Genomic DNA, 25,901 nt, shown 5'->3' with positions numbered 1-25,901 from the left:
TCTCTGCAGTGCGCTATGTGAATCGGTTAGGAGGCTCCCGATCCAAGCTACTATCGATCTGACCAAAGATCTTTACCAATTCTGTCTAGAACGGAACTTATCTATCAGAGCGGAATATCTTCCGGGCACGGACAACCTAGTCGCGGATTGGTTCTCTCGCCATTGGAGGGATGTAAGCGACTGGCAATTAGATCCCCACGTGTTCCACCAAATTCATTGCCTTCGCGGGCCCCTTACACTGGACCGGTTTGCATTCCGTCTGAACCGCCAGACGGAAGCCTTTATCAGCTGGCTCCCAGACCCCAGTCATGGGCAGTCGACGCCTTTCTACATCCTTGGCCGGAGACAGGAGCCTATGCGTTCCCACCTTTCTCCATGATCCAACGCACCCTCTACCGGGTCAAAGCCCTAATAGTGACGATAGTCATTGTCACTCCACTAAGGAGAACCCAGACTTGGTTTCCAACCCTGTTAGAATTATCAGTAAACTATCCAATTCTTCTACCTCGACCACCCGACATCCTCAGGAACCCAACAGGGCACTTTCACCAACTCGTCCTTCAGGACCGGCTCCAGCTTGTAGCTTGGACCGTTTCAGGGGATCTTGGAACGTCTCAGGACTTTCGGAGACAACTCAGGCTCTTCTATGGGACTCCTGGGCCCCAGGCACTAGTCGAGCCTACATCGCTGCATAGAAGACATGGGTCAGCTGGTGTTTGGAAAGGGGCACCGATCCCTTTTCAGCACCTCTGACGATCATCCTAAATTTTCTGTCTACCCTATTTGATCAAGGTAAATCCTATCGATCAATTAATGTCTATAGATCCACTATCTCTGCGGCCCATAATCACATTGACAATGCGTCAATAGGGAAACATCCTTCAGTCTGTAGACTTTTACGAGGGATCAGGTTAGCCAGACCCCCTCTTCCTAAATACTCCTGTTTCTGGGATATCACTCAAGTCTTTTCCCTTTTAGAATCCTGGACCGCTAATGAAAATTTGTCGCTACGTCAACTTTCGGCCAAACTGGCCTTACTCCTATGCCTGGTATCCTTCCGTAGGGTCTCGGATATCCGAGCATTTGATCCCCACGCAGTAGTCTTCTCGCCTGAAGGCGTTAAGTTTCACATCACCAGACGAACAAAACTAATTCTTCCTCCGTATTCTACCTTACTTTCCTAATAGACAGTCACTCTGCGTGGCACTCTGCGTAAGGAATTATTTAGATGCCACCACCACTCTACGCCCCCTACGGGACCCCTCCTCGTGTCTTATGTAAAACCACACAAACCGGTATCCGCACCCACCGTCGCACGGTGGATCAGATGGATACTAGCGCAAGCAGGCATTTACTCAAATTTTGGCGCATATTCAGTCAGAGGAGCAGCCGCATCCTCAGCCTTTCGCGCGGGGAGCTCCCTCTCAGACATTTTGTCATCTGCAGTTTGGTCCAGAGAGTCCACATTCCGTACATTTTATTTCAAACATATGACACATGCTGCATCTTCTATCATATAGGAGCGTTAAAACAGCAAATATGAAGCCTCCTGTCTTGCCATAAAATTAGGGATTATTCTAGCTTTAGTGACTGAATAATCTAAATTTTATTAACGACAGGAGGCGAATATTTTCCCCCCCCCATCTTATTTTCACTTTCTAACACCCGCCCAGGTAAGTTACTATGCATTCCAGTCTACTGGTTACACACACTTTATACACCATCTGCCATAGGTTCACGCCATAACACTTCTAATCTAGTGTTTGAAATATTCAATATTATATTCAAAGAGTAACTACAATTTGTTCTTAACATACATGCCATAAATTGCATTCACCTAGTATGAGAACCTATACTCTCACGTCTTTTCTCTATTCCCTTAGTGTGAAAAATACCTACCTTGTGTATATTCGGCTCCTTCAAGCACGCTGAAGATTCCACATGTTGACTACTTCAGGACTCCAACTTAGTCCGCAGTTCATCGTTACAGTTTACACGGTTGACACAAACATATCATCGACCACAGCAAGAAAGAGGATATGGGAGGAGTTTGATGACATCATATAATACTGTTATACTATCTGATTGGTTGAACTTTTTACATTACTGTTAACTGTTCCTTTGCTGCTGGGAGGTTCAGTAAAGAAAGATAAAGCAAATATTCGCCTCCTGTCGTTAATAAAATTTAGATTATTCAGTCACTAAAGCTAGAATAATCCCTAATTATCCCATGTCAAATGCTACATGACCTTGCACTTATTTCAAAATATTGTTCTTCTTTCTCAGCAAACATGTGCCCTATTGGGGTACAAGGGTGTGAGTGAGGTAGCCAATCACTCCACTCTATAGTGTTTATGGAATCAGAAGCCAGACGTCCAAAATAGGATCTCAGGATCCACCCCCTCCTCCATCTGTGAGGGTCACCAGGTACTTATAGATGGAGTTCCTTGACTAGGACTGCCATCAACATTCAAGCATGCACATTCTTATTTTCTCTTGGCCTCAGCTATCCCAAGATGGCATTAGGGGAAAAAAATGGCAACTTCTATGACACATGATAAGGCCTCAACAGCTTCAAAGTTTCCAGGATGCAATTGAAATACTCTACTCTCCCAATGGGACGCTAGTGATCTGACTGAGCATCAACCAGACTAGGGCAGGCAAGAAGCCAAAATGCCTTTATGCCTTTTTTTTTTTTTACATACAACGTTTCTTGCCATCATGTTCTCTTTTAATTTCATACGCCTCCTATGTCTATATAGGTAGAGTCCTATTCATGGAATACATTTTACATAAATTGACTATTTTTGACATTTTTAAATAGCAGATCATTGGTTTCTAAAAATACAGTTAATAGTTTACCAGAAGAACAAATGGTTCCAACACATTATTGGTTCTAGACAATTTACACAATGGCAGATTTTACTGGTGGAACGATTGAAACTCCAAGACATATTAGCTGAATTTAAGCTATTAGGTGTTACTCCCCAGGAGACAGAAGCCACATAAGTCCGGGATGTAGTCATAACAGCCAACAGCCTAACAATGCAATCCTTATTTCACATTAGTTAGAGATTAATTGGAAGCCAATTAAGGAAGGACATTGAATAGTTGAAAACAATCAAGTCCCAGCAGCTATAGAATAATTTCCTATTGGTCATAGATGGAGAACGTGATAAACCATGGATGAAACTGTAGACAATTCCATAATGTTAAAATAGTGTTGTATATCTTTAGACTGAGAAGATGGCAAAAAGCAGGTTGTGATACATTTGCATTATGGCATATTATACATAATATAAAATTAATCAGAGGGCTTTCATGCTTTTTTTTTCGTTAAAACCAATTGCATAAACATTAAAGCGTGCCAGAGGCATGACTTCCACATGCGTCCACATGCATGACTTCATACTTACAGTGAATTTGGCCTGTTCATTTTCTGGACTTCCAGGTCAGTGTCGCTGGAGTTGAGGTTGTTGAGATTGGTACGTTGAGCACAGGTTGAGTTGGCGGAGCTGTTCGCGTTCGATGAGATGACCGACTCAGCACTAGAATTTACACTGTTCCTCTTCTCTTCTGAAAACACAAGATGAAATAAAGGCAGATAAACTATTACGTTCAGAAGAGTCAACATACTTTGTATTATTAGAACATTTAAACAGCAATACGATGAATTACAGACGTACAATCTTTTTATCTGCGGAGCTCTAAGGTTGGTTTTCTACATTGAAAATGGCATCCAAGTCACACGAAGTGTTACCAAGGTAATCTCTATTCAAGCAATTAAAGTGCTGACACACTTTGTTATTCACTTCCCTGTTGGTATTACATTTTATGTGTCATACCTTATATAGGTTATTTTTGATTGTACAGTTGAATATGAAATTCAAAGGTATGTAGTTTACTTGTTTATTAAATTCACAGGTACCAGCTGATCCAAAATCATGTTTAGGCATCTTAATCAACTACTTCGGATTACTTTATTGCACTATAATGACCTGCCATTCTACATCTACGCTGTGAATAATCAGGGTTATTCACTTAAAGGGACACTCCAGATCCCTAAAGCACTTCTGATTTATGTGTGAAGACTGTCATAACATGTATAGGTTTGCAGCTTTATAACCATCTGGCTTGACTCATTTTATTTAATTAAGCGTTTCTTCCCTTAAAGGGACACTATAGTCAACAAAACAACTTTAGCTTAACCCCTTCAGGACGGAGTCAACAGTACACGTTCTGATCAAAACAAAACGTAAACAAAAACTGGAATTTGCGCTATATGTCTGTTCACCCGTAGTTCCCCTCTTTCATATTAAATGCACCCACACTTATTATATATCATTTTGTTCAGGAGAAACAGGGCTTTCATTTCATATAAAATATTTGTATATGAAACAATTTATTATGAATAAAATAAAAAAAAAAACAGAAATTTTAATTTTTTTTTTTTAAATTTGTAGATCCGCCTCACATTTTAGCTGTAAATGTCATAATACTGTTAGGTTTTACTGCAACAAAATGCACATATTTGTAATCAGCGATGTCTCACGAGTACAACAGTACCCCCATTAACAGGTTTTATGGTGTTTTGGAAAGTTACAGGGTCAAATATAGAACGTTCCATTTTCAAATTGAAATTTGCCAGATTAGTAATGTTACCTTTGAGACGGTGTGGTAGCCCAGGAATGAGAATTACCCCCATAATGGCATACCATTTGAAAAAGTAGACAACCCAAGGTATTGAACGTGGGGTATGTTTAGTTTTTTTTAGTAGCCACTTAGTCACAAACACTGGCCAAAGTTAGCGTTCATATTTGTTTTTGTGTGAAAAAAGCAAAAAACGAATATTTGGCCAGTGTTTGTGACTAAGTGGCTACTAAAAATGACTGGACATACCCCATTTGCAATACCTTGGGTTGTCTACTTTTGCAAATGGTATGCCATCATGGGGGTAATTCTTATTCCTGGGCTACCATACGGTCTCAAAGGCAACATAACTAATCTGGCAAATTTCAATGTAAAAAAAATGAAATGCAAGCCTTATATGTGACTCTCTAACTTTCCAAAACACCATAAGACCTGTACATGGGGGGTACTGTTATTCTCGGGAGATTTCACTAAACACAAATATTAGTGTTTTAAAACAGTAAAACATATTACAACAATAATATAGTCCATAAAAGTGCCGTTTGTTTGTAAAAAATGCAAAAAACGTCACTTTTACTTAAAATATCATCATTGTAATACAATTTACCAGTTTGAAACACTAATATTTGAGTTCAGCGAAGTCTCCCGAGTAAAACAGTACCCCCTATATACAGGTTTTATGGTGTCTTGGAGAGTTACAGGGTCAAATATAGTGCTTGCAAATTAAATTCTCTGCACTTTCTCCCTGTGTTGTCAGGCATGTCAATCAAATTTTAATTAATCAAATGACATAATTATGTTAAAAAATTACTTAAATATACACGTAGAATTTTAATATATATGCATTTATAGGTATATAAATTCTACGTGTATACTAATGTAATCTTTTATGTAATTATATGTATTTATCTCTCTATATATATTTGCGGTTATTTGTATTTTATATATAGATAGATATATATAGAATGTCATTCTAAGTGTATTCTGTTTCCAATATATATATATTAATAACAAAATACAGTTAGAATGAAATTACATATGAATATATAATTTATTTTATATTTTGTTTCAATATTTTATTTATTTATTTACCGTATATACTCGAGTATAAGCCGACCCGAATATAAGCCGAGGCCCCTAATTTTACCCCCAAAAATTGGGAAAACGTATTGACTCGAGTATAAGACTAGGGTGGGAAATGAAGCAGCTACTGGTAAATTTCTAAATAAAATTACCGTATATACTCGAGTATAAGCAGAGTTTTTCAGCCCATTTTTTGGGCTGAAAAACCCCAACTCGGCTTATACTCGAGTCAAGGTCTGTATTATGGCAATTTTCATTGCCATAATACAGACTGGGGGGAGAGGGGGGCTGGCAGGAAGCTGTAACTTACCTTCACCGCAGCTCCTGTCAGCTCCCTTCTCTCTCCTCCGTCCGTGCAGCTCCCAGGTCGGCTTCCTCTGCAACTCTCGCGAGAGCCGCGGGGTCAGAGCGTTGCCACGGGTTACCGTGGCAACGCTCCGCGCGGCCGCGAGAGTTGCAGAGGAAGCTGACCTGGGAGCTGCACGGACGGAGGAGAGAGAAGGGAGCTGACAGGAGCTGCGGTGAAGGTAAGTTACAGCTTCCTGCCAGCCCCCCTCCTACAGCCCATCCACTGGACCACCAGGGAGTGAGAGCCCCCCTCCCTGGCCAGCTAACAGGCAGGGAGGGGGGACGAAAAAATAAAAATATGAATAAAACAAATAATAAGAAAAAAAAATATTACAATAATAATAACAAAAAAATTAATACAATTAATAATAAAATAAAAAAATAATTACCTAAAAAAAATAAAAAAAAAATATTAAGATAATAATTAAATAATAATTAATAAAATGCCCAACCCCCACCAATGCTCTGCACACACACACACACACACACACATTGCACTCACACATACACACACTGCACTGCATTCATTATATACACACTGCATTCATACACACTGCACTCACACACACTGCACTGCATTCATTATACACACACTGCACTCACACATACACACTGCATTCATCATTCATTATATACACACTGCACTCATATACACACACTGCACTGCATTCATTATACACACTCCTATACACTGCACTCATATACACACACTACACTCATACACACACTGCATACACACTGCACTCATACACACACTGCACTGCACTCATACACACACTGCACTGCATTCATACACACACTGCACTCATACACACACACACTGCACTCATACACACACACACTGCACTCATACACACACACACTGCACTCATACACACACACACTGCACTCATACACACACACTGCACTCATACACACACACTGCACTCATACACACACACTGCACTCATACACACACACTGCACTCATACACACACACACTGCACTCATACACACACACACTGCACTCATACACACACACACTGCACTCATACACACACACTGCACTCATACACACACACACACTGCACTCATACACACACACTGCACTCATACACACACACTGCACTCATACACACACACACTGCACTCATACACACACACACTGCACTCATACACACACACACTGCACTCATACACACACACACTGCACTCATACACACACACACTGCACTCATACACACACTGCACTCATACACACACTGCACTCATACACACACTGCACTCATACACACACTGCACTCATACACACACTGCACTCATACACACACTGCACTCATACACACACTGCACTCATACACACACTGCACTCACACACACTGCACTGCATTCATTATACACACACTGCACTCCATTCATTATATACACACTGCACTCATACACACTGCATACACACACACTGCATTCATATACACACTGCATTCATTATATACACACGCTGTAAATAAATATTCAGTTAATATAATTTTTTTAGGATCTAATTTTATTTAGAAATTTACCAGTAGCTGCTTCATTTCCCACCCTAGTCTTATACTCGAGTCAATACGTTTTCCCAATTTTTGGGGGTAAAATTAGGGGCCTCGGCTTATATTCGGGTCGGCTTATACTCGAGTATATACGGTAGATCCTAAAAAAATTATATTAACTGAATATTTATTTACAGCGTGTGTATATAATGAATGCAGTGTGTATATGAATGCAGTGTGTGTGTATGCAGTGTGTATGAGTGCAGTGTGTATATAATGAATGGAGTGCAGTGTGTGTATAATGAATGCAGTGCAGTGTGTGTATGAGTGCAGTGTGTGTATGAGTGCAGTGTGTGTGTATGAGTGAAGTGTGTGTATGAGTGAAGTGTGTGTATATGAGTGCAGTGTGTGTATATGAGTGCAGTGTGTGTGTGTATGAGTGCAGTGTGTGTGTGTATGAGTGCAGTGTGTGTATGAATGCAGTGTGTATATAATGAATGCAGTGCAGTGTGTGTATGAGTGCAGTGTGTATGCGTGTAGTGTGTGTATATGAGTGCAGTGTATAGGAGTGTGTATAATGAATGCAGTGCAGTGTGTGTATATGAGTGCAGTGTGTATATAATGAATGATGAATGCAGTGTGTATGTGTGAGTGCAGTGTGTGTGTATGAGTGCAGTGTGTGTATAATGAATGCAGTGCAGTGTGTGTATGAGTGCAGTGTGTATATAATGAATGCAGTGCAGTGTGTGTATGAATGCAGTGTGTGTATGTGTGAGTGCAGTGTGTGTGTGTGTGTGTAGAGCATTGGTGGGGGTTGGGCATTTTATTAATTATTATTTAATTATTATCTTAATATTTTTTTTTTGTTATTTTTTTTTAGGTAATTATTTTTTTATTTTATTATTAATTGTATTAATTTTTTTGTTATTATTATTGTAATATTTTTTTTTCTTATTATTTGTTTTATTCATATTTTTATTTTTTCGTCCCCCCTCCCTGCCTGTTAGCTGGCCAGGGAGGGGGGCTCTCACTCCCTGGTGGTCCAGTGGATGGGCTGTAGGAGGGGGGCTGGCAGGAAGCTGTAACTTACCTTCACCGCAGCTCCTGTCAGCTCCCTTCTCTCTCCTCCGTCCGTGCAGCTCCCAGGTCAGCTTCCTCTGCAACTCTCGCGGCCGCGCGGAGCGTTGCCACGGTAACCCGTGGCAACGCTCTGACCCCGCGGCTCTCGCGAGAGTTGCAGAGGAAGCCGACCTGGGAGCTGCACGGACGGAGGAGAGAGAAGGGAGCTGACAGGAGCTGCGGTGAAGGTAAGTTACAGCTTCCTGCCAGCCCCCCTCTCCCCCCAGTCTGTATTATGGCAATGAAAATTGCCATAATACAGACCTTGACTCGAGTATAAGCCGAGTTGGGGTTTTTCAGCCCAAAAAATGGGCTGAAAAACTCTGCTTATACTCGAGTATATACGGTAATTATTTTATTTATTTAATATTGTAATTATACGTATATATATATATGTAGATCTATTATATATATATATATAATATATACATATTATATATATGTAACGTCATTCTAAGTGTATTTTAATACTAATATATATATACTAATATTAATATTAAAATACATTACGCATGACGTTACATATATATATGTATATATATTATATATAATATATATACATATTATATATATAATATATATATATACATATTATATATATATAAAAAGGCATTTAATTTATTTTATAACATTTTAATTTTTTTTTTTTTTACACCTCCTACCAGCAGGGGGACTGTAATATTTTAGACAGTCCCCCTGCTGGCAGATCCATAGCCAGCTATAGGGGGCCATGTGATCGTTCTTTGAGAGCAATCACATGGCCCCCGGGGGCCTCATTTGCCGGAGGGGGGCTGCCTGGGCTCTCAGACAGCCCCCCAGAAGAGGATCGCGGCGGAGGTGAGTACCTCCTAGCTCCTGGGGCTGCAAGCCGTTACGGCGTTCTATGCCGCCGCAACGGCTTTAAAGCCCTTTAAAGCCGCGACGGCATAGAACGCCGTAACGGCGTTAAGGGGTTAATGAAGCAGTTTCAGTGTGCAAATCATGTCCCTGTAGTCTCAACGCTCGATTATCTGCCATTTAGGAGTTAAATCATTTTGTTTATAAACCCTAGTCACACCTCAGTGCAGGTGACTTGCACAGCCTTCCTAAACACTTCCTATAAAGAATCATCTAAAGTTTATACTTACTTTATTGCAAGTTCTGTTGAATTTAGATTTTCTTATCCCCTGCTATGTTAATAGCTTGCTAGACGCTGTAAGAGCCTCCTGTATGTGATTTAAGTTCAATTTACAGAAGAAGATACAATTGTTTAAGGTAAATTACATCTGATTGAAAGTGGAACTATTTTTTTTTTTTTTTCATGCAGGCTATGTCAATCAGAGCCAGGGGAGGTGTGACAAGGGCTGCATAAACAGAAATACATTGATTTAAAGGATCACTATAGGGTCAGGAACACAAACAGTGTTATAGTGTTAAAACCACCATCTAGCCCCCTGGGCCCCTCATGCCTCCATAAATATAGCAAAATATTACTGTATTCAAGCCTGAAGCTGTAAATTTGAGAAAAAACAAGCAGTCTGCTGACATCATCAGAAGTGGTAGTCTGATCCAATCATAATGCTTCCCCATAGGATTGGCTGAGACTGACAAAGAGGCAGATCAGGGGCAAATCCAGCATGATTCAAACACAGTCCTGGCCACTGGCGTACATACCGTGGTCGCAGGGGTCGCGACTGCGACCGGGCCCGGCCCACCAGGGGGTCCGGCCGCCCTGCGACCTGGTATGTACTCCAGTGTGCCCAGTCTCTTCACCTGGGGGCCCAGGAGCTGGCCACCTCAGGGCCCCCTGAGGCTGGCGGGCGCGCACTCTCCCCTGAGCGCTCTCTGCCCAGCTCCCTCACGCACCGATCCCGGAGCTGGCATCAGTCAGCGGCGCGCGAGGGAGCTGGGCAGAGAGCGCTCAGGGGAGAGTGTAATGTGATCTTGGGCAACTACTTGGGGCAGCTCACATCCGCCTTTGTTTCCCAACCCACCATCCAAGAAGCATTTTTTAGAGCAGGAATTAAGACATTCTACTATAAGGAAGCAGTAGCTAGGTGAACAGAGAAGACAGGGTACCAAGATAAAAAAAAATGTACAAGTTAAGGTGCTGCACACAAAACACCTTTAAAAAAAATCTTGAAAAGAGAAAAAAAAAAATTATTCTAAAAGGATCAAATCTTCATTATCACGCAGTTTTAAAAGGATCATTATGCACGTTGGACTTTGACATTTGTTTTTGTCAGAATTTAAGCTATTCGTGCCAAAAGATGAATGAATAGAAATTAAAACTAATCAAACAAAGAGAATCGCTTACTATTTTAAAATAGAAGCAGTTACCTAAATCCCCTCCACACCCCCTAACCCTTTGGGTGTCAATATGACCCTCATAGGTATAAGGGTAGGCAAATCCCCCCCCCTACCCACTGTGCTGCAAGTAGTGGCATGTCTACTAAGCAGCAAGCTGTCAACGGCTGCGCTTTATTTAAAAAAAAAAAAAAAAAAAAAAAAAAAAAAGACCAGTGACTTGGCAGCTACTAAATTGTAATAATATTATAAAAAAATAAATATGTAATATTAAAAAATTAATAATAATATTAAAATAATAAAAAATAATAAAAATGCCCACCCCCCCACCAAGGTTACACACACTCATACACAAACACACACACTGCATGATATACACACCTGCACTCATACACACTACACACACTACACAAACACACACTGTAAATAAATATTAAATTAAAATAAATTTTGGGGGATCTAATTTTATTTAGAAATTTACCAGTAGCTGCTGCATTTCCCACCCTAGTCTTATACTTGAGTCAATAAGTTTTGCCAGTTTTTTGGGGTAAAATTAGGGGCCTCGACTTATATTCGGGTCAATTTATACTCTAGTATATACGGTGATAAATAAAACAAAAATTACAACACGCTGGCTTAGAGAGTGTGATTTTAGGTCAGGTTAGTGTTACTCAAAATGAATAGCATTTGGAAACAAATGTGTGCAATCCGGCTAGGGAATTATTGGAAAGTGCTATCCCACCTGTCAGTAGCGGTTTAGAAAGCTGTCACCATCCACTATACTATTCCAGGTTTTGCATTTTGAGCAGTGAAGATCAGTTCTTTCCATGAATAAGTAGAAAGCCCTTCTGTGTACAAACACGAAGATTGAAAGCTGCTGAGGTTCTGCCAAAGCAGAGACTTTTCACCCTGGGCACACAGGTGCTCTTGACTATTAAAAAGATGTTATAGTTATTGAATGCATGTGCCTTGTCGAGAAAAAGCCTGAATATTTTTTTTGTATTTAAGCCACGGCTATTAAAAGGATCATTATCATACCAGTTCGTTTCAGGAGAAATTCAAGTGGCAGACTCTCGTCAGCTTATCAGCTCATGACAGTTTTTAAAATGCATGGCTTAGTCCCAATCTGACCCATGCCGCACCATGGCAGATCACTGTATTGAGTATCAGGACCTGTGCAGTCAGGGAGCATTGCACACCCTAACAAAACAAGCTATTCAACATTTTATTTTTATGCTCAGAAGTGATTCCTGCATGCAATCTGACAATGTCACACTTTGGATTTCTGTGAGTTTTGAAGGCATGCTTCAATCTTAAATTTAACAAAAAAAAACAATAACAGAAAACTGTGAGAGCTGTGTCTTGTTTACTGGATTAGCTTTTTTTTATTTCATAATTAAAGCTCTACTGGCTCTCATATGCTTGCAAAGCCTTTGGGCATATTTCTTTCCTCGCAGATTCACAGCAATATCGGTCAACGCTTAGGTTTTAGGTTTATCGCTTTTGCGGGCTTGATGGTTGACCTGGCGTGGAAAGACCATTCTATCCCAACCTAGAGGCAATAGACCTGTTAGAGCCACAGGCAGAGTTCTCCCTTTCCCCTTGGATGGAATTGGGTTATCCTGGGCCACACTGTTCAGACAACTATATTCTGTGAGACAATGATTTGCAAAGCAGTGGTACTGCGCTTTACTTCATTACCTAAAATGGCCACTAACTCCAAGAGTTAAATCCATGAGCCTATTTGATGATCTATGTGCAGGCTTTACGAAGAGGATATGACTGAGTACGTTTTGGGGCATCTAGCTTCTGTTCCTATTGCAGACACTTAATAAGGGATATTTACAGCCAAGTCTGGGACACAAACCGTGCCAGCCCATGGGGATGCAGACCAGTAACTCAGTGGTACTGGAGTAAAGTACTGACACAATTAGGAGTCTGGAACATGACTGTCAGTTACTTGCAATTTCAATGGGCGTTTGTAGATAAAGGAGTTTATTTTAACTTGGGGTTCTTGAGACATTTCTAAAACACTCAACCTTTGGTCTCAGTTTATATTTTTTATATTTTTAACACTTTCATGGATGGGGGGGGGGGGGGAGAGAAGGTGCAGAGAAACACTTTAGCGTCGATAACTCATATTTGCATTCCTAGTACCTAAGTGTTCCTTTAAGTCAAAAATAAACACATGGCATGGTTCCAACTTCCAGTGAAACTCTTGGAACACCCCACTGTGAAAGCATGCAACACAATAATACAGTAACTGTTTCCATGTCCCAGCCTCCTCCTTTGAACCTTCATGTCCTTTTGAGTTCCGCTTTATTCTACTCAAGAAAGGCTGAAAAACTATTTTGAGGGCAAATAAATCACAAGTTCTGTTACATAATGTAAGTTGACAGTCATTTGGCTGTAGTACTGAAAATGATGCTTAATACAAAGGAGTTAAAAAGTAAGATGAAACCAGTGAAGCTAACCAGCAGCACTGCAGCTTATGTGGACTACAGTGCTATATTCCACAGCAGTGCACCATGGGAGGTGCAGTCCACAGCAGCTGCACTGCAAGCACCTATAAACTGATCTATCTAGGCCAGGGGTAGGCAACCTACGGCACTAGTGCCATGCACGGCACTCGAGGTGTCTTTGCACGGCACTCAAGGCTGCTAGAGTCAAACAGGCTCTGGCCTATCAGGAGTCCCAGTAAAACTTCAGATATCTGCTAATCCGAAAAGGTGGTGAAGGACAATCCTAAATTTATGCATTGCAGCATGTAGAGGTAGTGATTCCAGATCACTTCCTCCCAGCACTTGTGAATAGGAATCCACACTGTAGTAGAGCAGCTTGCAGTTGCTGTTGCAGCTCCTGTCCTTGACATGTACCTGGCCAGCCTGGTCCCCACTGGAAGCCACCCACACTGCTAGATATACAAATAAATGCAGAATAACCCTCCCCTGATAGAAATAATACAGACAGCCCACACACAAACATACACAATCCACACAAATGAACCACTAACAATCCAAATACATGCACACAACCCCCAAACAGCCCCCACACACGACCAAACACACACTGTGACATATCCATCCACACACACAATTCCACAAGCAGCCCCCATACACAGCCCACATTCATATGTATCATACACAATACCATAAACTACTCATGGACATATACAATATAATAGCTCATATACGCAGGATCGTCTTATTGTGGGGCAAACTGGCTAGCTGCACCGTGAGCCCTGCTGGCCTCAACTATTTCTAACCCTCTGGCCGGTAATCCGGACACTAAGGAGGCCCACCGGGTGGCCCATGCACAAAGGACCACCCGGTGGGCTTCTGTCAGCAGGGGCACGGTCGCACGCTGAGGCGCTTTAACAGCGCGAGCGGGCCCCTTGCTTTTCGGCAGCAGTCTGGGAGGAAGTGACGGCCGCGCATCACTTCGTTCCACAAGAGGAGCACGCGGGAAAGAAGAGTAGGCAGATTGGAGGGGGGGCTGGCCGAGAGCGCTAGACCCCAACTCCCAACACCTTTCAGCCACCAACTGGAGGGTGGGTTTTAAAGTGTATGTCTGTGTCAGAATGTCTGTCAGTGTGTGTCAGTATGTTTGTGTGTCAGTATGTCTTTGTGTGTCAGTATATCTGTGTGTGTGTGTGTCAGTATATCTGTGTCAGTATATTTGTATGTCAGCATATCTGTGTGTGTGTGTGTGTGTATGCGCACCACATACAAACATATTCCATACAAAAACCTGTTTACATTCAAACACACAAAAACTGCTTAGTGCTAAATACAGACCTGCAAACATGGGTAAATGGTAGAGCCCCAACTGTCAATGCATTCTGGAGTTGCACGACAGATGGGGATCTACCTTTTAATCACCCGTGCAACAGGGAGACCCCCAAAAATTCTTGCACCTCTCTACTTTAGGTCCGCCACTGCGTTAAGGTGGAGGACGTGATTGCATGCCTGGGGAAGGGGGACGGGGTCCAGGGGCCCCCAGGAAAATGCTTTGAATACGGCAGCATACACACCTCAATTTAAAAAAATAGGACTGGCACGCTACGGGACATCACAATCCTATATCGGCACAGTGCTGCTAAAAGGTTGCCTACCCCTGATCTAGGCAATAAGCCATATGTAAATCCTATGTCTATCATCCACAATTTACACTCAACAGCAGCAAACAATACAGGCCAGGTCTTATTTTTGCACACATACTGTACACCAAGCATGTCAAATTTAAAGGCTAGCAAGGGCCAAATAAACAAGGTTTAAGTTTATGTGGGCCGCAAAAAACTAAATGTAAATTTTCACCCCCTCTACTAAAACTCCAGCTGCCCCTCGTCTACTAAATCCCAGCCCCTGTTATTAAAAAAACAAAAAACAAAAAAACAGCCAACAAGCAGTGTCTGGAGTCTGGCCTCTGGCATACCCCCAATGGCACCTTAAAAAAGCGGATCCTCCCATTACTCCTTTTAGGGGGGGGGGAGGGAGGGGGGGAGGGGGGAGGGGGGGGGGAGCGTGTACACCCACCTTTCTCTGTGGAGTGAGTTGTATGGAAGAGTGTTAAGGGTCTCTCACTGCAGGAAGGAGGCTTTGAGTCAGTGCTCCTTTTACGAGACAAATGCAGCTGGGAGTTTGTCTGTTGCATCTCCGGCACTGTGGAAAACATCTATAAATAAAATGAAATTCAAAAGGTCAGCTTGCTATTAAACACATAGGGAAGCTGGCAGAAAACTACATCGGAGCATATTGTTTACACAATAACTTTGGTTTAACCCAGTCAGTGCTGCATTCCCATTAGATATGGGGTAAAGGATATCCCACTTAGAATATGGTTATTACCAGAATCTTTTTGTTCTAGCACACTGTTCTAGAATCATTCGCTAAAGTCTGACTTGTCAGGGATTCAAAGTGCATTTCAAATTTTGCCAAAATTGACAAACTGGAGAAATTTTTCAAGATAACGAAATTTCAGTTCAGCTATATTGGCTTGAAATTAGACAATTCTTTTGGATTCACGACAACACATACTAATATTTACACATTATAAAATTGGTTTGTTCTAAGTAAATTAACTAAAATCGTTTCAGGAAGCAAAAAGGCTACCAGTAATAATCTATAAAACGAACCATATTTCAGATAATATAGGGCAGTACTGATCTAGATTACAATGCAACACTCACCATTGTTTAACAGAATGCATAACGAAGGTAATATGGAGGTCAAGTGTAATTTTGCATTTGGGAACAAACAAGAAAAAAATTAAATTTCATGTCGTTGTAGAAGGCAGCTGCGAGAAGTTATATATAATTCATAGAGTCTGTAGCCTTTTTGCAAATTATTAAACTACAAAAATATTTTCTAAACCAAATTTATGGGACGGTTGTAAAACTCTGGGTGTGAAATTATGATCTATAGAGAAGTCTTACTAGTCGTGTTTTGGCAGACATATTGGAATGTTTTTAAACTAGATATTTTTAAATTACCACAAAATGAAAAATACTAAATTCATACATTCTACATATTGCATAGCTCAATATATCAAATTTTATATCACATGCTCCGATGACCATATTGCTTTTATGTGACTATTCTTTTGAACCTATCCACATGTACAGACCTATCCACATGTACAGATACTATACTTGGACATATATACAAACAGAGCTCAACATTGATTAAAATAAATACATTATTTACAGGGTTATTTACTAAAGTGAGAATTGAAAGTGAGTTTCAACTTTAAAGCGGCACTGTCATGCCGAACTTACCTTTCCTCAATCTCTTCTCCCCCTCTCTCATGATCTGTTATTATTTTCTTCCTGTCTTCTTTAGTTTTCTTTAAAATGATAAGACAAAGTAGGGACTCTTTGCCTTATGGAGGATTCCTCCGCTTGACCAGCTCTGACCAGCAGAGGAGCAAAGTGTGCTTCATTTCTGCTGGTCAGAGCAATTTTCCCATAATCCTTACCTTTCCTCCCTGTTCTCACGATGCTTCCTGTCATTTTAGACGAAACTGCCGAATTGCATTTTAACTGAATGAGAACAGTATATTCGCTTCTTTTAGAACGCAATTCGGCACTTTTGTTCGTATCGGAATTTCATTCTAATTAATGAAACTCCGATCCTATTCATTGCCGCGGCTGCATCTTGCAGCCGCTTAGTAGATAACTCCCTAATTCCCACGGTATCAGGGAGCTATCTACTAAAAGGCTGAAAGACCTGAATTGGTCTTTCAGCCAAATGTACTGATACTAAGTATATCACGAGTAGGGGCATGTGTAGTAAGCAGTGAGCAGCCTATAGCTGCTCACTGTAAAAAAACAAAAACCTAATACCCCCCCCCCCCCCTGCACTGCTGGTGTCCTGCCCCCACCCCTGCACGGTGGGTGGGGCCCTAATAAAACAATAAGGGGGTGGACCTACTGTCCTCCCTCCTGGACCCCACCCCTGAGAGGTGGGTGGGGGCCCTAAATAAAGATAGGGGGGGACCTACTGTCCTCCCCCCCAGCCCCCACCCCTGAGCGGTGGGTGGGGGCCCTAAATAAAACACCCCCCCACCCCAATCAAGGTGACTAGGGGTCCCAAGCCCCTAGTCACCCCCCCCATCCAAAACAAACTATCCCCTACCTACCCCCCTCACCCTAAAAATAGTGAGGGGGGAATAAAATAACTAACCTGTAAAAAAAAAAAATTAAGCTTACCATTTGACGTCTTCTTTTTTCTAAAATCTTCTTTCTTCAGCCCCCAAAAAGGCCAAATAAAAATCAATCATACCCGTCGCACTTTAAAAAAAATAAATAAAAAATTGATCCTTGTTCGCCCTTCGAGGGCACGCCGCGTACTGAGCTCCGCAGGGCGGGTCAAGGCTTATAAAGCCTTGCCCCGCCCTGCAATTAGGCTTAGAACACTCTGATTGGTTGGTTTAAGCCAGAGTGCTCTGTGTCATTTTACACAGCGTGGGAAAGTTCTTTGAAATTTTCCCATGCTGTGTAATTTGACTCATAACACTCTGATTGGTTACTTAATCCACCAATCAGAGTGTTATGAGTCAAATTACACAGCGTGGGGAAATTCAAAAGAACTTTCCCACGCTGTGTAAAATGACACAGAGCACTCTGATTGGCTTAAACCCAGCTCCTCCCCTCCCATTATTGGCTAACAATCGACCAATGGGAGGAGAGGGAGGGATATTTAAACTACCACCAGGCAGTAACCCGGTTCCCCTGGACGAGCCAATGTATTGGCGAAACGCGCGTCGGGACGCCTGATTAATTTATGTTTTACACTAGCTAGAGACGGAGCTTGGAAACTAGGGACAGATAGAAGTTTTCTTTGAAACACTCTCCAGTTGTTTCTCTAGCGCAGGGACGCCTGTCTAAGAATTATCGTAACGTTAGGGAGTTGAATAATAGGGACCGATAGTATGTTTCCTTTACTCTCCAGCGAATCTTGGTAACAATTGAACTGAAGCAGTGAGCTGTTTCTGTGTAACCGGTGGCAGGGACACTTAGCTTAACTACTCCTACCGCTACAGACTAGTGATGTGGAGGTTTTGATCAGGCTTTTCCTGGTCACTACTTACCCCTGAGTGTTACGCTATTTACAGACTACTTAACTGTGTCCTAGCTGCAGTGAGGATTGTTTTCAGCTTATTATAGGGGGCTCCAATCTGTATTTGTTTGGGTTGGTTTGCCTCCAGGGTGACAAGTTGTTGTGACATGAGGATGGTGTTTAAGCCAAACTCCGACAATCTTTACAAACCGGAATAACCACTACTTTTTTACTTTTTTGTTGTAACCACCGTGGCTGGTAACAGACTGAGGCTATTTAAGCCCTGATAGTAATAAAGGCTAGTTGACTACAGCCTTTTTAGATTTTGTGTGTATATATATATATATTTTTTCTACTCGATTTAAAAAAACTTTGTTTCTACTACTTATTTTAAACAATCTATTAAAGGTTATATTTTAGTTTATTAATAAATACTGTGAATGGGTTGCTATAAAATAGACACTCGCTCCGTATAGAGAAGAGAGAGTGGTTTATCCTATAGGACACCTCTCCTCCTTTAACTTGGGGTACGAGTTTTCTTTGGTTCTACTTTTCTAATTTATTTCTCATAGGGGTTACCCCCCAATAATAACTAGCAACCTGACACTGTCTCTCTACCTGAGTCTCTTTTTTGCATTTCAACCAATCAGAGTGTTCTAAGCCTAATTGCAGGGCGGGGCAAGGCTGTATAAGCCTTGACCCGCCCTGCAGAGCTCAGTACGCGGCATGCCCTCAAAGGGCGAACAAGGATTAATTTTGTTTTGCGCTCGTTTTTTTTTTTTTTTTTTAAAGTGCGACGGGTATGATGGATTTTTATTTGGCCTTTTTGGGGTCTTAAGAAAGAAGATTTTAGAAAAAAAGAAGACGTCAAATGGTAAGTTTAATTTTTTTTTACAGGTTAGTTATTTTATTCCCCCCCTCACTATTTTTAGGGTGAGGGGGTAGGTAGGGGATAGTTTGTTTTGGGTGGGGGGGGGTGACTAGGGGCTTGGGACCCCTAGTCACCTTGATTGGGGGGGGGGGAGGACGTTCATTTAGGGCCCCCACCCGCCGCTCAGGGGTGGGCCGGGGGGGACAGTAGGTCCCCCCCCTCATTATCTTCATGGTCCCCATCCGCCGCTCAGGGTTGGGGGCCTGGGGGGAGGACAATAGGTCCACCCCCCCTTATTGTAATTTATGTAATTTTTTTTCAACAGTGAGCAGCCATAGGCTGCTCACTGTTTAGTAGACATGCCCCTACTCGCGGTAGAGCGAGTAGGGGCATTTGGGAGATTTTAATCTCCCTTGTGCTATTATGGGGGTCAAATTGACTCCCATAGAGTGAGGGGGGGCATGGGGGGGCTTATGAAGTGGCGGGGAGCATTGCTCTCTGCCGCTTCTGTCTTTACATATTACAAGGAGGGTGCTGCAAGCCGGTAGATCCCTCCTTGTAACAAACTGAACGAACAAACGGACACTGATACTCCGTGTTAGTTTGTTCGTCTGATTTTTTCTATTCATTCATTCGTCTTTCTGATGAATGAATGAATAGATGAAATTCCCGTTCGCATGTCCAGGTGTTTCACTGGGCATGTGCGGGAATCTTACAGTCTGTGTAGTGTGGGTAGATGACATGTCCCACAGGGACTTCACCTACCCACACAAAGATGGCGGCGCCCTGAATATAGATCGGGGCAGAAGATACAGATTTAAAAATAGGTAATCTGGGGGGCTTAGGGGTATTTGGGGGTGACTAGTGGGTCAATTGGATGTAGTGGAGGCGGGAGGCGGGATAAAAAAAAACAAAAACGGGATTCGGCATGACAGTGCCGCTTTAAAGCTCTTATTTCATGATGTATTTTGAATTACATCTATTTTTCTGTAATGTTTTAATTCTATGCCTAGGTGGAAGTGAGGAGGGAGAATGTTATTAAATATTTTCATTAAAAAAAAAATATGTCAGGAGAAATTTTCAAAACCAATAGGCCAATTCAAAAGCCGCCTTTCAGTAATTATAAAAATGAAAGGCTTCTTTATCAGCTAATATCACTGACACTTGCTAAAATCCATAATTTTTTTTTTAAATTAGTAAAAGATATATATATACATATATACACACACACACACACACACACACACACACACACACACACACACAAATATATATATAGATAGAGAGAGAGAGAAGACTGAAAAGTGATTTAATATTACTTTTTCATAAATATATATAACTAAAGAAGGACAAAGCAATAAGTGTGTATACATATATTGTTTATATCATGTATTTACAATACTGGTAATGAATAGGGTTTTGAAAGAAAAAAAAAACTTCATAGTTTAATTAAAACTTATTTCTCAGTATCATGCGGAATGAGAGCAGCACAAACTGATGTCAATAACAATAAACCCCATGGCATTCATCATCTGCATATAAAAAAACAAACAAAAAATAAATAAAAAATTGACATTTTACACTTCTTCTGAAAACTGGTCAAATGCCAGATGCTCATTTAATTTGAGAGGTATGATAATTAATTTAATTAGCGCTAGATATGCAGATCTATGCAGCTGGGCTTCTTGAGTGTAATGAACTCTGGCTTGCGAGGCCTGGTTTTAATTGTCTGTGATATAGGTCAGCTGATATTGGATAGCGCTGTCATTGTCTCTGCCACTGACAATCTGTAGATTCAATCAGCACAGATCCAGCGTGCTTTGTGCATGTTAATCCACATGGCTGTAGCTCACAGATGTCTCCTAAGCACCCAGAGTAATAGGCTTAAATCCTGATTATCACACAGTGGCACCATGGAAATAAGATACATTTTATCTAGGCTGGAAGAGTGTTAAAACCACAATCTCAGACTTCATCTCAACACGACCCTGAGTTATGAGAATATGATTATTTTTCCAATGCATTGACAGCCTTTCGAGTACCACTTAAATGCAAAACATTGCAGATTACAATCTCCAATATTGTTTCTGTATAAATGTCTAAGTGTTTTTTTTCACTCTTATCTAACCAGCCCTTTCAGGATGTATAGAGGTTACATCTGTAACACTAAGTATACTTCCATCTAAACGGTTTGAAACAGTTTACAAGATTTTATATGAATAATACATTATTCCAATACTCGCCCAGCCAATTTTAAATGGTTGCAATGCCCAAATTACCACTAAGTTTGGTCAATGACAATACGAGCAAGTACATTCACACCAGAAACATTATCCTTTGCTCAATGTAAAAAAGGCACAAAGTTATTTATTGGTCACGGTTTTAGCAGATAGATATAGAACTAAAATGACTACATAGAGTTTTCCCAAACTATTGTGGGTTCCTTTTTCCTTGGGTCGGCCAACAAACAAATCCGTACAGTGACAGCCATCATGAAAAAAAAAAAAAAAATAAAAAAAAATAAATTATATTATATATATATATATATATATATATATATATATAGAACCAAGTGGTTAAATGATGGATTACAAAAATACACGTGTACAAGCATGCTAACTTGTCAGTCATTTACTCAAATTTCCTGTCTAATATCTGAAAGCAGAAAAAGATGTGAAAGTCACCTATCCATATGATGCGCAAGAAGAACACATTTTCAAACTGTAAGAGCAGAGCGAGAAATGTAGGCACATTTAACCCCTTAAGGACCAAACTTCTGGAATAAAAGGGAATCATGACATGTCACACGTGTCATGTGTCCTTAAGGGGTTAAATAGCCTACTATCTGAAAGGTTTAAGGGTATCAAGAAAAAAAACAAAAAACAAAACACAGACTTGACAACTAGAAACTGTAACCCAGTCCAAAGGGAAAAAAACACTTATCTAGGTGTTACTGTAGGTTTATCGTTTCAGACACAGCTCACAGGAAATGCCATATATCTTCCTAATTGAAGATAAATAGAAACAGAAAGAGTAGAGTATATTTTACATTAGTGCACTTCTGTCAAGGGATTCTGGGAAAGCAGGAGGGCTATAAATCAGAAGATTTGACATGTAATATTCTGAAGAGATGGAGGATTTTGGCATCTGCTGTATGGTACCTTCTGCGATCAGTTAAATCAATAAAGATAACCTTGTGCAGTAACCTTTCAAAGAAACCCTAACTTACTTGGCAGTGGGTTACCTTGTCACTTGTATAGTTGTATGGAATACGAATGTTAAGAGTATGATAGCAACTTATCAGATAGTAGGCTGTAGATTGAGAATATTAACGAGTTTTACATTTTTTTTAATCATGTATAACTGGGAGCTACACTACAAAATTAAAGTTAAAAAAAAAGAAATTTATGGAAAAATCCCCAACAAATGTGTGCGCATGCGTGTGTTTATTATATATACCGGTAATTGTTTATAAACCATGAACTATAGTTAATAATGGAACATGGAGTCTTTAGGTGAGTAGTTTACATAATGCTCTTCAGTCTTTAACAAAGCAGACGTTTTACTGCCCCATTAATCTTTGAATGACAAAATTTAGGCTGTAAGACTATTTTACTGCAAAAAAAAAAAAGCGTTTGGGAGAAAATAAAGTAAGAATATGCAATTTTATTGCTTAGAGTATCCTAGAGAAACATTAGATATGTTCTGTCTTAAAGGGATATTATAGTCAAGGCTTCCTTTACTGCAAAGTCTGTTTAATTCAGAATTTCTTATCTCGCACTGTTAATATCATGATAGAGTTTGCAGGAGCCTCCTGTATGTGATGTAAATGTGATGTGTATGTAAATTTGCAGAGCAGGAGACACATGTTTATTGTAAGCTCACATCGGATTAAAAATTACTTTTTTATGTAGGCTCTGTCAGTCACAGCCAGGAGAGGTGTGGCTAGGGCTGCATAAACATAAACAAACGTGAAATTTCAGATTTATGATCTATACACAAAAAGAGCTGCATTAAGCTAAATTTGTTTTGTTTTTACAGCAGCAGGGAGACTGCCTAACATTTGGACAGCTATTGTGGTATCCTAATCTGCCACAGGGAGACTGCATGGGCTGTCAGGTAGTCTCCCTGCTGCTGTAAAATAAAAAAATAAAAATGTTAATAAAAATATATAAATATATATATATTTCTATATATCATATGTCATACTAAGTGTATTTTTATATTAATATATACATATATTAATATAAAAATCCACTGGTAAATTACTTCTGGAATCACAAGTGCTCCACCTCCAAGAATCTCTGATTTTATCCAGTTTGGCTGTTCCTCTCAAGACCCTGTATCACTTTCTACATACCATTGGTATTTGGACTACACTTGTTTTATTGTGTGTATGTATGAATGTATGTATATATATATATATGTGTATATTTATATGTATATATAAAACTTCTGTTATTTTATAACTTTTGGTATATTCCATTTGACTAAGGTGCAACCTTCCTTCCTTTTTCTTTTCTGTTTCTCAAGTATATCTTTAAACATCTAATATGATGTAATGATCTAATAATTTGGGATAGCCAACTCTATTTTGGGTACAAAATGTGATATTTTTTCAACTTTAGAAGTCACAAATTTGGTGCAATGTTCTCCAGTTGATTAGGCCACTACAATAATTTTCCTTTTAGCTTGTTGATGCTGGTTTAGGCATATAGGAATGGAAGGCCCTTTGGTCTGTGTGTGTAATCAGTGTAATGCATAATTTGAGGATACGGAGATAGGCAAGAGATACAGTTTAACAGCAGAATGGTTAACGTCATCACTAGCAGGAATAACAGCAGCAGGAAAAAAAACAGTGTGAAGAAGCTCTACGTATTCCCTATCCAAGCAAATTAATTTTAAAATACATAATTTAAGAATTAACATACCAAAATATATTTATTGTTTCATTTTTTCTAACCTCATTTCATATATTGGTAAGGTTAACCAATAATGCTGCATTTTTAATTCTCTGCACATAAATAAACCAACGTATTTACTGTAAGGGGTCAAGTCCTGGGGAATAAAGTGTGGGAACTTACCCATGTGGGAACTTACACCTCCCCCCCAAAAAAAACCAACAACAATATACACACATATGCATATATAAATGCGTGCAGACACACACACTCGCAGACACACACACACATACTCACAGAAATACACAAATTATTATTATTATTTTTTTTTTTTTTTTTTTAAATGTCCACCCAGCCTCCCCACCTGGAGAGCTGGCGTGGACCTATCCCTGGGGTCCAGTGGGGCTTCAGTGCGGCAGGCGCCTGTCTCCCTGTCAGACACGGCGAGGGAGCTGTGATCTCTCTGCTCCATCAGGGGAAAAAAGTGGGGCATTTGGGGGGAGTGCTTGCAGGAGCAACGGGAACGGCGTTCCTGATTTTAAAAAGTGCAGGAACGCTGTTCTCACGCGTTCCTGCAGGACTCGAGCCCTGTTATAAGTTGTTTGGCACAGTAGTCATGTCATTCTTTCTATGGGTTTGAGTCCTTCTTAAATATTACATAGGAAGATCGATAGCACCTAAACTAGAAGTGGCAGCTTTGTAATGTATTAAAAATGCTATTGACAAAGTTACGTTTTTCCAATAGTTACAATGTGCTGTAACCGCAATTCCTGGCTGCTCTGGCCCTTGTAATAAGATTAGGAGAGATTCCAGAAAACACTGCCAAACCCCTCTCTATAATGAAGGCAAATCCAAGGTCTAAAGGGACTTGAAACATTGCAAACTTCAAGGAGCACAAGCTCTCAGAGACTGTCAATAGGATGCACAGTTTATTAGTGTTATTGATAACACAATGAAAAATCTGGAAGAGCAGACTGGAACCTTCTTAACAATAGCCTACAATAAATTAACTTTGCAGGTTGCATGACACTCAATTGCCCACACAGGGAGCCCAGGCAGTTAGAGAGGCTATAATTTCCCAACGTCTACTAGCTGATGGATTCAAAACCCACACATTGATCAGCAGACGGCCCTGGATGAACTCTCTGCAGAGCTCACATCGATTCATCCAAGATTTATTGGTCTTAAAACGCAAGCAGAAGTTTCACTTAATCAATTATGAACTTTTAAGCTGATGCCACCAGATCCTGTGTTTGGTGTACAACACATTCTTCTTTGCAGCATGCAAGTGTAAACATTTAGCCTTAAAGGGATACTGTAGTAGTTACCAAAACAACGTTGGCTTAATGAAGCAGTTTTGGTGTATAGATCATGCCCCTGCAGTCTCACTTCTCAATTCTCTGCCATTTAAGAGCTAAATTACTTTTGTTTATATTTATGCTGCCCTAACTACACCTCTCCTGTCTGTGACTTACAAAGCCTGCATGAAAAAAAAAAAAAAAAAAAAAGTTTAATGTTCAATTAGGAAATAGGTGATGATGGATGTCATTATGCAGAGTATTAAGACTTCCAGCTCAGT

General features: G+C 40.4%; 1 protein-coding gene across 3 annotated transcripts in view; it reads right to left on the bottom strand.

The window, feature by feature from the left end:
* ARHGAP26 (Rho GTPase activating protein 26) overlaps positions 1 to 25,901 on the bottom strand; it is a 431,709-nt gene that overhangs the window by 112,805 nt on the left and 293,003 nt on the right. For 2 of the 3 annotated variants that reach the window (XM_063447382.1, XM_063447384.1), the window contains exons 19-20: positions 15,527 to 15,665; positions 3,417 to 3,576 (exon numbers count right to left, since the gene is read on the bottom strand). In XM_063447382.1, coding sequence (XP_063303452.1) covers positions 3,417 to 3,576; positions 15,527 to 15,665 — 299 coding nt within the window. The remainder of the gene's footprint in view (positions 1 to 3,416; positions 3,577 to 15,526; positions 15,666 to 25,901) is intronic. The other variant, XM_063447383.1, reaches the window with a different exon arrangement.

This window comes from Pelobates fuscus, chromosome 3 (assembly GCF_036172605.1).
Source record: "Pelobates fuscus isolate aPelFus1 chromosome 3, aPelFus1.pri, whole genome shotgun sequence".
Classification (NCBI taxonomy): domain Eukaryota; kingdom Metazoa; phylum Chordata; class Amphibia; order Anura; family Pelobatidae; genus Pelobates; species Pelobates fuscus.
This window is presented reverse-complemented; position numbering and strand designations above follow the sequence as displayed.